At 41.6% G+C, this 15,823-nt stretch overlaps 2 protein-coding genes across 2 annotated transcripts in view; one reads left to right on the forward strand and one right to left on the reverse strand.

Annotated features, from left to right (window-relative positions):
* AGMAT (agmatinase (putative)) overlaps nt 1-15,823 on the forward strand; it is a 45,112-nt gene that overhangs the window by 13,924 nt on the left and 15,365 nt on the right. The window lies entirely within an intron of this gene.
* DNAJC16 (DnaJ heat shock protein family (Hsp40) member C16) overlaps nt 1-15,823 on the reverse strand; it is a 37,807-nt gene that overhangs the window by 4,469 nt on the left and 17,515 nt on the right. Inside the window, exons 6-13 of the mRNA XM_082423844.1 lie at nt 14,012-14,116; nt 13,167-13,325; nt 5,100-5,230; nt 3,248-3,431; nt 2,084-2,266; nt 1,865-1,941; nt 338-418; nt 148-246 (exon numbers count right to left, since the gene is read on the reverse strand). Coding sequence (XP_082279970.1) covers nt 148-246; nt 338-418; nt 1,865-1,941; nt 2,084-2,266; nt 3,248-3,431; nt 5,100-5,230; nt 13,167-13,325; nt 14,012-14,116 — 1,019 coding nt within the window. The remainder of the gene's footprint in view (nt 1-147; nt 247-337; nt 419-1,864; nt 1,942-2,083; nt 2,267-3,247; nt 3,432-5,099; nt 5,231-13,166; nt 13,326-14,011; nt 14,117-15,823) is intronic.

The raw sequence follows: 15,823 nt of genomic DNA on the forward strand, positions 1-15,823 counted from the left end.
GCTGCGACTCTTGCCTAAATCCACATCTCACACAAGGAGGGGAGCCAGGGTTCTTAGCTGTACTAGACCCTCGGACGCTGCTTATCAGACCCTGCGGTCTGCAGGGCTGCTACTGAGGGCGAGGTGCCGGCGTTTGGTTAGGGCAACCTGCTGGGCTCCTTGGTGAAGCTTGGCTCTGTCTTCCCGGTCTTCTCGTGAGCTTCCTCTTTGTCTGGAGGGCTTGACTCTCGCTCCTCATTTGAGTCACTGAAGTAAGAAAAGGGAGTTTTACAGAAGGTTTGTAAGGTTTGGGGCGCACCCTTCAGACACGGCGCTGAGCAGACATGGAGGTGCTTACCTGAAAGCCTGAATGATGACAGTGCCGAAGAGGATGAAGAGGGCAGAGAAGACCAGGGACAGAAGGGGCATCATTTCCCGCCTAAAAGGAAGTTCACAGGCTCTGGTCAGCTCTATGTGGGCTGCTGTGACGTGCCAATTAACGGTTTTAGGTTTCTTCTCTCTGGCTCAAAAAAACCCCTAAACGACCCCAAACCAAAAAGCTTTCACATCAACAAACACCTTTTTTTTTTTTGGCTGCGCCGTGCAGCTTGTGGGATCTTAGTTACCCAACCAGGGATCGAACCCGTAACCCCTCCGTTGGAGGTGCAGAGTCTTAACCACTGGACCGCCAGGGAAGTCTGACATTTTCTAATCTTATACAAATAGAGGGTTTTTTGGGTGGTGGTGGTGGTGAAAGCAGAGATTTTCCCCTCACTGTTCTAATGCACAGATCACTTATTCAAAAAGTTTTTGTGTCTCAGGCTGTGCTGAATAAATTCTGCAGAAGGAAACAATAAGAGGGGTAACAAACGATTTAAGTTGTGAACATGGAGGAACATTCTAATGTCAAGGGTAGTATCAGGTGACTAAAAGGTCTGTGGAATTATTTCCTTTGATTTTTATTTTTATTTTTTTTTTCTGGCCAGAATAATTCAGATGTGGCCCAGAGGGGAGGAGAAGGGAGGAAAAAGTTGACTTCTCAAGATCTCCACTAGGTGTTCTGAAATTTTATTCACCCACAAACACCCATCAAAGGCCTGCTGTTTTTCAGGAGCTGGGCTGGGGGCCAGGAAGCACGAACTTGAGTGGGACATGGTCTGTCCTCAGGAGCTCATGGTCTCATTGGGGTGGCAGTGGTGTAGCCCTCCCTTCTCCGATTAATTCACTGATTCATCTGTGCGTCTGTTCACTGGACTCCATGTGTGTCAGGCCCTGTGCTGGACACCAGAGGTGCTCTGATGAAGAGGATGGTCCCAGGCTCTGCTAGCTGGCGGGGCAGCCAGGGCTGATCGTTTCTTTCCCCACCAGTGGGAAAGGGTCAATCAGCAAATATAAAAAAAGGGAAGTCGGGTTTCCCTGGTGGCGCAGTGGTTGAGAATCTGCCTGCCAATGCAGGGGACACGGGTTCGAGCCCTGGTCTGGGAAGATCCCACATGCTGCGGAGCAACTAGGCCCGTGAGCCACAACTACTGAGCCTGCGCGTCTGGAGCCTGTGCTCCGCAACAAGAGAGGCCACGATAGTGAGAGGCCCGCGCACCGCGATGAAGAGTGGCCCCCACTTGCCACAACTAGAGAAAGCCCTCGCACAGAAACGAAGACCCAACACAGCCATAAATAAATAAATAAATAAAAATTAAAAAAAAAAAAAAAAAAAGGCAAGTCACTGAAACAAAGAAAAAGGGGAACAGTTGTTGAAAATATGTAAACACTCTTCCACCTGCCTATGGAGTCCACACTGAAATCAAAGAAGAGTGGACTCTTTTCAAAAGAAAAACAGCAGTCCTGGTAGTAACAGAAAGAAATTCAAACTTGGCAATACTCCTACCAGTTGCTGTGAAATATGCTGTCCCAAGAGTCTGAGATGTAGTCAGAAGCAGAATAGAGCCACCGAAGGAGAAAAATCTGTTGAGGGAGAAAATGGGTGACGGTCAGGCCTGGACCCCTGAGCCCCGGAGGGAGAAGTCCCCCGCCTCCAACATGGCACTGTTGCTCTGGGGGCTCAGGAGCCCTGCCCGGTGCCCACTCTCCTGGGCTACGTGCTTACAGGGGCAAGTTCATCGGTCAAGTCGGGGAGCACAGCTTCCGAGGACAGAAGAGCTGGGTCTTTCCGCAGTTGGTCAAGATAACCCAAAAGGATGAATTTATTGCTCTCACTCCCGGTCCAGGGATCCTCCAGGGTTTTATACACCACCCTCCCTGCTGTGTTGCGCCTTTCTAAGATAGACACCTGGGAGAAAAAGAGAGGAAAAACCATGAGAATTCCCAAAAGAATGCGAAGTTACTGTTGCTTGGGTTTTTTTCAGGGAGGATGGAAAAAATGGGTCTAGTGAAGCCCAAACACAGGTATGGATGAGTATACAATATTTGCAAGAGATTTACATTTTTCTAACAAAAGAAATTAGTTTTATGGTGACTTTCCAGAGCTTTTGCTAAAGTTAAAGCTCTTTCTTCTCAATAGACTTTGTTCTATAACTTCTGACTTAATGTCATAAAGAAGGAAACCTTTGTTTTTTCGAGAGATTTTTCCATAATTACCAAGATGATGAAAAAGACAGAGAAGAATTTCATGCTTCTGCAGAGAGTGATGATGAAGGAGGGGAAAGGAAGATGAGATCAATAAGGATGAAGTAAAAGAGGCAGAAGCACAGAAGGGAGACATTTGGCAAGCCTATTACTGGTAGCCTAAGGAAGAGCCTACAAACTAGGTACTGTAAGCCTAGACCTGCCAAGGGGAAAGGCTGGTGAAAAGGGCTGACGCTCTTTAATCTTTACCCAGAGGGAAGATGCTTTCTGTGAAGGTCCAAGGCTGAAAATCTAGGAGGTGAAATCAGCACGGTAAAAGACTAGTTTAGGAGTGCTTTCAAAACAGGCTTCGGACAGCACGGGGAACTACACTCAATATCCTGTGATAAACCATAATGGAAAAGAATATAAAAAAGAATGTATATATGACTGAATCAATCTGCTGTACAGCAGAAATTAACACAACATTGTAAATCAACTATACTTTAATTAAAAAAAAAAAAGAAAAGTCAAATGGCTTCCAAGCACTCGGAAAACATAAGGCAAAACAAAACAGAACAAACAGGCTTCAGAGATTCCTGGACTTCCTGGAATCTATACTGAAAACTCCTGAGAAAGGAGGACACGGAATTAAGTGCCATGTGCTTGTGAAGAGCTCGAGACCAGGACAGCATCCACGACTCACCGCTGATTTTCCGTGAAACGTGTCGCTGTCTGGCAGTAAGGTGCTGGCAAACTCTTGCTGCCGATCGCTGTAGACGTGCACGAACCTCACTGTGTCCTGCGTGTTTGCCAGAGCAAAGGACAGGAAAGCCTCGAAGGGTTTACTCATCTTGGTAGCCTCAGCGGTCAGTAAAACCACACAGTACCTGCATGTCAACAAAAGAGAAGACTTTAATCCCTGAGGCCATGGCTAGAACCTGAATGGCAAGTGAAGGTGAAAGAGAGGAGACGTTCATTTACAAAGTGAACGAGCATGTTTTAGGAATGAAAGCTTCATGGGGGAGCCTCTAATGAGAGAAAATGTCCAAGGCATTAAGGGCCTGCTTCTTTCTAGACTGGTGATGCTCTCCCCAAACCAAACGTCACGACATTCAGAGATGCCTTTGAAGGCAATGGTCACTGAACCCTTGATGCAGAAGGGCCTCGCAGAAGGCACCTGTTCCAGTTCTCCCACCGCAGGCAGGGCTGGTGGAGCCTATCTGAGGCCAGGGCCACTGGGCCTCATTCTGAAGGGCTTCCTTTGTAGTGGTGCCAAGGGAAAGTGCATCTAATCATTCATTCATTCTCTCAAATACTACTGAGCACTCAATAGATGCCAGGTAAGACAGAATGTTCTTGCCCTCATGGAGCTGATATTCCAGTGTGGAAGGCAGATAACAAATAGATAGATGGATAGATCATGACAAGTAGTGACAAGCGTTATGAAAAAAGAAAAGAAGTGAAGGGGAGAGAGTCAAGGGTGGGCTGGGAGTCACGCTCCATCAGACTGGCTGAGCAGAGACGTGAAGGAGGTGCCATAAGAGGAAGTGGGGTCTGAGCACTCCAGGTAGACAGCACCGCAAGTGCAAAGACCCTGAGACTGGGGGACTCGATCCAATTCACAGTGTTAGGAGGATCGCTGGCTGACATGAACTGACTGAGGGTGGGAAAGCGGAGTGGAGGCAGAGGAGGTTAGGAGGCTAACACGGTGGCCTCGACGAGAGGTGACAGTGACCTGGCTAGGCTGGCGGTGCTAACAAAGGGGAGGAGCGCGTGGATTGGGGATATTTTCTGAAGGCGGTATAAATAACAATCCTTAAAGTCCAGGATCACCTGCCTTACACTTAATTAAAGTCTTTCTCCTCTTAGTCTATAAAGGAAACTGAAAAGTCTGGAAACATAGGGAATTTTTCCTATTTTAAACAATATTTTAGTTGTATTTTCACATAACGTGATCAAAATGTTTTCCTTTCATATCCAGACAGCTTTCACAGATGAAACAGCCTTAAATTTAAAGGCACTGATTCATTAATCTGCAAGAGGTATAATAAGTATTTTCCCTGTATCTCCAGACTTTAGACACTGTATGAATAAGTATGCCTCAGCCTTGCTATTCCCATTCAATTATTTTACCATTTCCTCAGTACCCTCACTTCTCTACTGTTTAGTCATTAACCTGGCTCCTCTCCAAGACCTTCTCCAAGACCCCCAGAGGCTCACCCTGTGTGAAATACTTTGGTAGGAAGAGTAACTCTCTCCTACTCCATGCTGCTACAGTGACCCAGGCTCTCCTTGACACCCGGCAAAATCTACTCATCCTTTAGGGCTCAGCTAAAGTGTTACCTCTTAGGGGGATCTTCTCTGGCACACCCAATAATTTGGTCCTAAGGTGCCCTGGGCTGTTATACCCCTCACTGTCATAGTTGTTCATCAATATTTGTTCCATGAAGAATAAATTCTGACTGTCTCAGGGTCGACGTTTAATTGCCTTGTAGTAAAACGCAACATGCCCCTCTGCTGCACTGATGAGCAGGGGCAAAGCCTTCAGTCCTTACTTCCTCTGTCGGAGAGACCGTTTCACGGGGCAGAGCTCATGGAACAACTTCTGGCTGGTGAGCCTGGCTGCCAACAGATACTTGTTTTGGGTGATAAAGTCATCAATGACCTGTTTCTTCATACCTCGGGCCTGGAGAAAAACCAAGAGACAGTGGATTCTGATTCAGTTTTCTCACTGAAAATGGGCTTTACTTACAGCTTAATAAACATGTAGCTGAGGGACTTCCCTGGCGGTCCAGTGGTTAAGACTCCGTGTTCCCAATGCGGGGGGCACAGGTTTGATCTCTGGTCAGGGAACTGAGATCCCGCGTGCTGTGCAGCACGGCCAAAAAAAAAAAAAACAAAAAAAAGAAGTGCCTGATCCTGGCTAAAGTAATAAAACCACGTAAGTCAGACTCATTTGAGCAGATAAACATGTGGTGATCTTTTTAAAAAATGCAGGGCTGGGACTTCCCTGGTGGCGCAGTGGTTAAGAATCCACCTGCCAATGCAGGGAACCAGGCTCTAGCCCTGGTCCGGGAAGATCCCACATGCCGCAGAGCAACTAAGCTCGTGAGCCACAACGACTGAGCCTGCACTCTAGAGCCCACGAGCCACAACTACTGAGCCTGCGTGCCACAACTACTGAAGCCCACGTGCTTAGAGCCCATGCTCTGCAACAAGAGAAGCCACTGCAATAAGAAGCCTGCTCACCGCAACGAAGAGTAGCCCCCTCTCGCCACAATTACAGAAAGCCTGCGGGCGGCAACAAAGATCCAACACAGACAAAAAAAAAAAGAAAAAAAAAAGAAAAAAAAAATGCAGGGCTGAGAGCAATGACGTAGCTATTTCAGGTCAAAGGAAAAATCAAGTGCTCTTTTCACTGGACAACTTTTGTATACTGTTTTACGCTAGCTGATTTAATTCTTTTTTTTTTTAATTTTTATTTATTTATTTATTTATTTATGGCTGTGTTGGGTCTTCGTTTCTGTGCGAGGGCTTTCTCTAGTTGTAGCAAGTGGGGGCCACTCTTCATCGCGGTGGGCGGGCCTCTCACTATCGCGGCCTCTCTTGTTGCGGAGCACAGGCTCCAGACGCGCAGGCTCAGTAACTGTGGCACACGGGCCTAGTCGCTCCTCGGCATGTGGGATTTTCCCAGACCAGGGCTCGAACCCATGTCCCCTGCATTGGCAGGCAGATTCTCAACCACTGCGCCACCAGGGAAGTCCTACGCTAGCTGATTTAAAAAGTCAATAATTTGGAATTTTTAGGCAAATTTACTGCAAGATTGATAGGAAACTGAACAATTGAAAATAAACTCCCTGGGACTTCCTGGCATTCTCATGGTTAAGACTCTGTGCTTCCACTGCAGGGGGCACGGGTTCAATCCCTGGGGAACTAAGGTCCCGCATGCCTCGCTGTGTGTGGCCAAAAAAACAAAAACGAACAAACAAAAACCCCCACAAAACTCCAAAGTAACAATGTTACTGAGTATAAAAGGCGGACAACAAAACTGTAATATGACCACTTTGTTATTACTAACTTTCATATATTTCAAAGGACTGAAATTATATATATAGTAGCTTCTCTGACCACAATTAAACAAGAAATCAATGTTAAGATAGAAACCAGAAAATCCCTTTTTGTTTAGAAATTAAGAAACTCTGAATAACTTATTGATATAAGAAGAAAGCATATCAGATATAAGAAAATATTTTGAATTTGAAGTGATTAATGAAAATACTATTTATCAAAACTTTGGGACTCAGATAAAGTATCAGTAATACTTGGAGAGTAATGTTAAAATGAATATAATAGAAAAGAAATTAATGAACTAGACATCCATATCAAGAAGTTACAGCAAAAATACAACCGTAGAAAAAAGGAAATAGTAAAGATGAAAATAGAGATCAATAAAACAAAATAAATATATAAGAAGAAGAATTAACAAAACCAAAATTGGTTCTTTGGAAGAGCTAATAAAATTGACAAACCTCTGGTAAAACCAATCATGAAAATAAGAGAGAAGGCACAAATAACCAACCATTATCAAGGATGACGAGGGACTTCTCTCGTGGTCCAGTGGCTAAGGCTCTGCGCTCCCAACGCAGGGGGTCCCAGTTTGATCCCTGGTCAGGGAACTAGATCCCACATGCCGCAACTAAGAGTTTGCATGCCGCTACTAAAGATCCTGCATGCCACAATGAAGATTCTGCACGTGGCAACGAAGATCCCAAGTGCCGCAACTAAGACCCGGTGCAGCCAAATAAATAAATATTAAAAAAAGAAAAAAAGGGATCTACTTGCTGGCACAGTAGATAAGTCTCCATGCTCCCAATGAGGGTTCGATCCCTGGTCAGGGAACTAGATCCCACGTGCGTGCCAAAACTAAGAGTTCGCATGTCACAACTAAGGAGCCTGAGTGCTGCAACTAAGGAGCTGGGGAGCCACAACTAAGGAGCTCTGGAGCTGCAGCTAAGGAGCCTGCTGCAACTAAGACCTGGAACAATCAAAAAAATAAATAAATATTTAAAAAAAAAAGGATGACGAGGAGGAATCACTCCCTATGTTGTAGAAACTAAAAATATATACATATACATATATATACACATGTACATTTAAATTTGAAAATTTAGATGAAACAGAAAAATTTCTAGAAAAATAAAACAATATCTGAAAAAGAGAAGAGTTAAATAGTTCTATAACCATTAAAGAAGATGAGTCAGTAGTCAAAAATCTTTCCTTAAACACAAACTCAGGCTGAGATGGCTTTACATAGGTGGTCTTGACCAAACTTTCAAGGAGGACAATCTAATCTTATACAAAGTCTTCCCGAGAAGAGAAAAAGGGAGAACACACCCCATCTCGTTTCATGATTCAAATCCTCACATGGGCATCTTGAGAAAGAGAAGTTAAAAGTCAATCTCATTTCTGAACATAAATATTAAAGTCCTAAACAAAATGTTAGCAAACTGAATACAGCAATATACTGAAAGCATAATATAAATAATGATCCCGAGGGAGGGAGATGCAAGAGGGAAGAGAAATGGGAACATATTGTATATGTATAAATGATTCACTTTGTTATAAAGCAGAAGCTAACACACCATTGTAAGGCAATTATACTTCAATAAAGATGTTAAAAAAAAAAATAAAATAATGATCCTGTTGGATTTATCTCATGAATGCAAGTTAGGTTTAACACTAGAAAGTGATTAATATGATTTAGCGCATTACAGAACATGAAAGAAGAAAACTCTGGATAATCATAATGGATGTGTAAAAAGTATTTGATAAAAATCAACACCATTCATGTCAGAAAAATTAAATTGGTCTAGTGTTGGCAAGGATATGGAGCAATGGAACATTCACACATGATTGGTGGAAATGTACTTAGGAAAACACATTAGCTAGTAAAGTTAAAGATATATATATATATATATATTTAATCATTTAAAAAAATAAAGCCATATATGTTAACATAAATAACTTTTTTTAAACATTAAAAAAACCCAAAAAACACATAATTTCCAAAACCAAAAAATGTTTAGTGAGAAGATTAACACTGCTTTACATTTTTACAAATCTTTTTAATGTCTGGTTTCATAGAAGAGATAGGTGGATTCTCATATCTGCTCCTATACACAATCGGGGGTCATATATTGTTCTGGTTGAAAATCCAGCCTCACACAGATACATAGTTAGAAAAGGGAGGTTTATTTTAATAGCTTTTCAGATAACTATGGATATTTTTCTTTGCCACTACACCGAAACTGGACAAATGGTAGTTCCTTAAAGGTTAGTTGCTATATGGAGTCAATGAACTTTTTTTTTTTTTGGCTGCGCTGCATGGGGGATCTTAGTTCCCCAACCAGGGATCGAACCTGTGCCCCTGCAGTGGAAGTGCAGAGTCCTAACCACTGAACTGTGAGGGAATTCCCATCAATGAACTTTTAGTACTCTGTTAAATTAAAATTCACGGATCAAAAATAAAGGAAGTAAAATTCACTGATCGCCTTGCACTTAGAATGGATCTTTTACTCATGCATGGTCATTCGAAAAATATTGGTTCACTGATCTCCCAGATGCTGACAAACTTTCTTATTCATATGAAAAAATGCATCACATCGATGAACCAATCTCATAAGAAAGTTTGAGAAGCTATCAAGGTCATGATGGCTGATACAAATTTTTCAAAATTATAATTTCCTTGGAAGCCTGGATTCTATCATCGGCAACAGATACTGTGAGTTGTTTCCCTTAAAATGCCAGGCTCACTTCATTCATTTTCAAGAAAATGTCTGCCTAACTCTGAGTAACCATAGTTTTCCGTCAATTATTCTTTCAAGTAAAAAATGATGTTCCATCAAAAAAAAAAAAAAAGAAAAGTGGCTAGTTCAAGACTCCTGAGTTAGGCAACCACACAAATATTTGTCCTCAGGACACCCTCTGCACCTTGGCCTGCAGCAGAGCTTTCTGCATGCTTCTTGTTTTGTCACAGAGAACATTAAAGATACCAGAAAGACGTGGACTTGAGTGTCAATTTACCTATTAATAAAATTCATACTTCTTACTGCTTCATCAAGGCTATTCAGTGAAATGAGTGTTGATCCTCTGTGTTGTTATGGCGAGTGCTTAGGAGTGAAGAACACAGGGCCACCGGCAGCCTGGTGCCCGGGCCTTGGTGTGTGCACTTGGTGGTTATGCACTGGAAAGTTTACCCACCATTGCTTTTGCACCATCGGTGCAAGCGTCAACACAGAGAAAAGACAAATTATGTCTTAGTGGTTCCTGTGAAGACAGCTTTGATCTCACAGACTCTCTTAAAGGGTCTTTCGGACCCTCCCGCCCCCAGGGGTCTGTGAACCACATTTTTAAAACTGCCGTCCTGTAGAAACTTGTGATTGGGTACACTGGGATACACGTGATGTCCACGGCATCACTGGTCCTAAAGCCCCGAAATGTCCATCCACAGAAGAATGAATAAACCCATTATCATGTGGCCGTAACCACTGTACAGCAGATGAAAACAAATTAACTAGAGCTAAGAGAAACCACTAGTGCTACTAGTGTTATACTAAGCCCCTTGCCATTGGGAGGACTCAGTTTATGTTAAGAATGTAGTTTTATATTCATAAAGAGCAAACTGGTAAAGCATCCATTGTACCAGTAATTTTGTTAACGTATTTGATTAATGATTTTCCCCAGGGAATAAATAAATAACAATTCCCAAGAGTACAAGCTATCACTAAAAAGCAATTTAGGAAATCTTACAGATTAATCTTGGATTGAGATGACCTTCTTTCCTCTCTTCCACAACTGGCATTCGTTTGCTTCCTGACTCTCTCTTGGCTCCTTCTTAGTCGCCATCAGGCATCCCCTCTTTTTTTTTTTTTTTTAAAGCAGTTTTTTTTTTTTTTTTTAAACGTGATGATCCATTTATTTATTTATTTATTTATTTATTTATTTATGGCTGTGTTGGGTCTTCGTTTCTGTACGAGGGCTTTCTCTAGTTACGGCAAGTGGGGGCCACTCTTCATTGCAGTGCGTGGGCCTCTCACTATCGTGGCCTCTCTTGTTGCAGAGCACAAGCTCCAGATGCGCAGGCTCAGTAATTGTGGCTCACGGGCATAGTTGCTCCATGGCATGTGGGATCTTCCCAGACCAGGGCTCGAACCCACGTCCCCTGCATTGGCAGGCAGACTCCCAACCACTGCGCCACCAGGGAAGCCCCCCTCTTTTTATTTGCTGGTGATTGTCCAGAGTTTTGTCCTTGGCTGCCTTCTCTCCTTACTTTACATACGATGCCTGGGAGATCTCCCCACACTAAAGACTTCAACCTCTAACCAGTCACTGATGATTGACAAATCTCTATTCCAGCCCCTCCGCCTTTCCTTGGATCTAGATCCCCGCCTGATGGACATCTCCCCTTAGATTTCCTAAAGGCAGTTCTAATTCTTATGTCCACAACTGAACTCATTACCTTCTTCTTAAACCTGCTCTCCCTTCCTTACCATCCACTTTCCCCATCTGGTTCTGTCACACGCAACACCCTTACCCTAGTCCCATAGTCTCAGGACCCCTTCTACGTCCACATGGCACCCGGAGGAACCCCACATCTTAGTGAGACACTTACTACAGTGGACGGTCTTTCTCCTCCCCTGACTGTGAGTCAAAGGAAGACAAAGACTAACACTGGATGTCAGAGCTGTTCTGTATTTAGTGCTCAGCAGGCAGGCAACGAATGTATTGAACGAATGAAATAAAGGATTTTATAGAATTTCTCTTTCTTCTCATTCTAGCCTCCTATAAGAGAAAGTATCAAAGGGTTCTTGACGATTTAAAAAAAAAAAACATTAAAAATATTAAAAAATACATGTTCATTATAGGGATTTTTGAAAACCTAAATATTGAAATAATGTATAATTCTGCCATCAAGAGATAACCATTAATGTTTCGATGTATTTATTTCTAGTTTTTTTCCTATGCGTACACATGCACACATGCACTGACTTTACAAAACTGAGGTCAGTGAATAAACTGCATATACAATTCTGCATCCTGCTTGCTCTGTAACATTATGTTAGGAAAATTATCCCCATCATTAAGTATTCTCGAATTGCCATCTTAAATGGCTATATAATAGTCTCTGGGATGTACCAGTAATTATCCTGCCGTTGGATGTTTATATTTCCCCCTCATTTTTCGTATTATGAATGATACTTAACATCTCTGTATGAAATTCTTTGCCCGAGTTCCTATTCCTTTAGGATAGAGTCCTAAAAGGTAATCTCACCTCCCTCAGGTCTTTACTCGTGTCACCTTAATGAGGCCCTTCTTGGCTGCTCCACCTTAAAAATGTGAGCCCTCTCCCCTAATACCCTACGTTCCTCTTCCCTGTTTTATTTTTCTCCTTGGCACGTATCACTACATAACATACCACGATAGAGTATGTTATGCTGACTGTCTGTCGTCCCCACTAGAACACAGGACGGGGAATTCTGTCGATCTTGTCCGGGGCTGCACCCCCAGCACAGAAAGCAGTGTTTGGCACACAGTAGGTACTCAGGGGTGCTCTTCTGCTAGGCAGTTGATGTTCCATCACCCGATCGCTTTTCTGAAAACTTTTGAGGCTTCTTCCAGCAAGGCAAGAAAGAGAAGTGCCTGTTTCTCTGTAGTCTCAACTCTACTGGGTATTTTTCCTTCCAAAATCTTTAACAATTTGATGGGAGAAGAAAATGTTTATTTTGCTTTTCTCTGATTATTAGTGAGATTTATTTTTTTAAAGGTGTTTATTAGTCACTTGAATCTCTTCTCAGGATTTTGTTCCTTTTGTTTTGGGGGGAAGTTTTAAAAAATTTTTTAAAAATTGAGGTAAAATTCACATAACATGAAATTAACCATTTCAGTGTACAATTCAGTGGCATTTAGTACATTCAGTGTTGTGCAACCCTCATCTCTATCTAGTTCCAGAACATTTTCATCACCCTAAAACTCTGTACTCATTAAGTGGTCATTCTGTACTCATTAAGTGGTCATTCTCAACAAGTTTTGGGTTGATCTCCTTGATTAGAAGAAGCTCATTAGAAATTAAAAGTAATGATCCCTTTTATATTGGTTGTAATTACTTCCCTTATTGTTTAATCAAAAATTCTTAAGTATTTATATAAAAATTTAAAACTTATAATCAAGTTATTAAGATTTTCCAACAAGATTTTCCCCAATGTTTTTAGCCCTTCCCTATCTTAAGATCAGATAAATATTCATTGTGTGTTCTTTAACTTAGTTTATGGGTTTTTTTCTTTTTTTCCAGTGATGTTATTTAGTTAGTTAGTTAATTAATTAATTAATTTTTTGGCTGCACTGCGAGGCATGTGGGATCTTAGTTCCTGACCAGGGATCAAATCCGCACCCACTGCAGTGGAAGCGCGGAGTCTTAACCACTGGACCGCCAGGGAAGTCCCTAAAGGAAGAGATTAAAACTAGTTTCTTCTCCTCTCCTGCTTTGCTCGATTTTGCTGTTTATTTATATGACACCCTGAGATAAAATGGGAGGGCCATCTTGAAACAAGGTGACACTCACATACCTGGATAACATCTGCAGGCTTGTGTATGTGTTCTTTAAAGATCAGGATGGTGGGGGCATAGACATTGACGTTGTATTGCCTCGTCATCTCTTCCGCCCCTCTCAAACCGACATACACGTATCCAAATGACAAATAATCTTTATATGCAAAAGCAGTCAACTGTTACGGCATAACAGAGAGGAAGAAATGAAATTGATAGCACAGCATCTAAATTAAGTGTGACTTGTTCTCATCAGTGGGTGGAGATGAACGCTAGCTTATACAGCCCCACTCAGGCTGCTACACCCTCATACCCTTGTAGGAATTCTATGGTGCTCCATGAACAAAAACCATACCAACAAAGCTAAACAACAACTAATTCTTTTTTTCAGACAGACCAAGATATTCATCTTACTGAGATCTGTACTGGGTGGGAGGTTTGAGGAATTATGTAAGATGGCAGTGACCATGCCAACCGTTTAGCACTTTCCTCTCCCATCTCATGTCACGGTGATAACCAGAGGTGTGCTAGATAGAAGTATAGTATATATTCAGAGGGCAGGTTTGGAATCAGACAGGCTACAAGGGAATCGATATTCAACATGGGAGACCTTGGGCAGGTTATACAACCACTCTAAGCTTCAGTAAAAGTAGGGATAATAATCTGTATCACTGGGTTCTTCTGAAGGTTAAATGTTATCATGTGTGTGGAAAGTACTAGCACAGTAATAGCATCAGTAGGTCCTCAGTGTATGGTGGTTAAAGCAAATTTCTGGTCTTCAAGCATTTCTCTTGGGATGAGCTATTACTCACAAAAAAGAAAATCACCAAAATAAGAGAAAACATTACCCCAGCACCTAAAGTACCTTGTAGAGCAGTGGTACAACGGGCATTTGGTCAAACAGAAGGACACGCGGTTTATTCTCTTGCTGCCAGCCAGAGAGGAATCTGACATAATTTTTATCTGTAACCTTAAATTGAATAAAGGATGTTAGTTTCAACATTTAATTCTTAACAACTGCATTATAATCCAGTCAGGAGATAATTAAACAAAATCAAATATGTGTAAAAGATTGTTTTGTAAAAAATAAAAAATGCAGACAACTAATTTTTTGCCTTTATTTGACTAAAATTAATTAAAAGAACAGAGATATTGATTTCATATTTTCATGTGATCCAACCCTTACAGACTGAAATCATAATCTTTTCTGAAACAATTACTGACCATATTATAAAAAAAAAATGAGCTTTCAAAGTTGGTTCTTGCTCAATTATAGACTGCACTTTTTAATCTATTAGAAGATAATGCAACAACTGCTCTTTTAAAATGGCTTAAATAAAAATAAGTGGGCCCACCCCACCTATACATTACATAAGTTCATTCACTGCCATCTGAATTGCTACTTTTGTGTTTCCCTGTTTATGCCTTAAAATAATCCCAAGAAAACAAATTAAAAACTTGAATAAATTAAATTTCTATCTAGAAAATGTTCATAGTAGTTCAAAAAAGTTTATCTTTCCACTTTGCTTCCAGAATGATCTATATAAAACCTCAATCTCATCGTTTCACCCCACTGCTCAGCCCCTTTCAATGGCTCCATCACCTGCAGGCCAAGTCCAAGTTCCTTCAAGGAGACCCTCACAGTGAGATTCCCGTTAACCCCTTTAATCTTGTCTTCTCCCACTCACTAATGACTACTTCATACAAAGCAGGCTACCTCTGTATGCCTGGAACTCATTCCCTACTTCTCTCTCACCTGGCAAACTCAGTACAGGGGTCATTTCTGCCAGGAAGCCTTTCTCAAATCTCTAGGATGGGCACTCTACATATCGGATGGGAACAATCACCTACTAGACTGCGAGCTCCTTGGAAAGTGTCCTCAGCACTTATCATAATGTCTGACATACAACAGGCATTTTAAAAAGGTTTGAGGACCTGTCAGGACAACCTATCATCATTTTAGGAGGCTACGATGCTCTCTGACAATTTCAAGTTAACTCCAACAAATATTTCTTCTGTGGAAAATGATCCTGGTGGGACAGGCTGTGTGGAAACAGGATGGAAGTATCTGTATGTTCACTCTCCTTGGTTCTATTAAAGGAATGAATCATTTTCATTTAAAGCAACATCAGAGTCTTCTTCTAGTTCCTGTGACCTCTAACCTCAGATACTGAGGGAAAAATGCTTCTTAAATACAAAAATCATAGTTTATAGTTTGTGTGAATTGCTGTGCCTGGTTTCTCTAGCTCAATCTTTTGTTTGTGAAATTTATTCACACTGTTGTATCGCTGTATGTTTTGAAAGTTCCAAAAATAATATCTGATTTCATGGAATCTGGTGTTTTCAATAGATGTAATCGTTATATATATAACCAAATATAACTTAATTTGAATACTCTCATAAGAAAAGTATCTTTAAACGAACAAATGCATGAGTTGGAAAGACCTCCTTCATCCCATGTCGTGATCTAATTTTTTGCTGAGAAAATAAGAGGCACTCTCATTTTAGGCTCAGATTCCTATGACAGTGTAAATCTTCCCAGCGGTTTTGACAAGGATGATTCTTTCAGTCTCTCTACTTCGTCTGTTTCAATTTTCAGTCTCTGGCAGACTTCATTTAAATGATTTAGTTAGAGTAATTAATTAATTAATATGTGCCTTGCCCTGCCCAAAATCAA

Source organism: Balaenoptera physalus, assembly GCF_965194825.1.
Source record: "Balaenoptera physalus genome assembly, chromosome: 1".
In the NCBI taxonomy this organism is placed as follows: domain Eukaryota; kingdom Metazoa; phylum Chordata; class Mammalia; order Artiodactyla; family Balaenopteridae; genus Balaenoptera; species Balaenoptera physalus.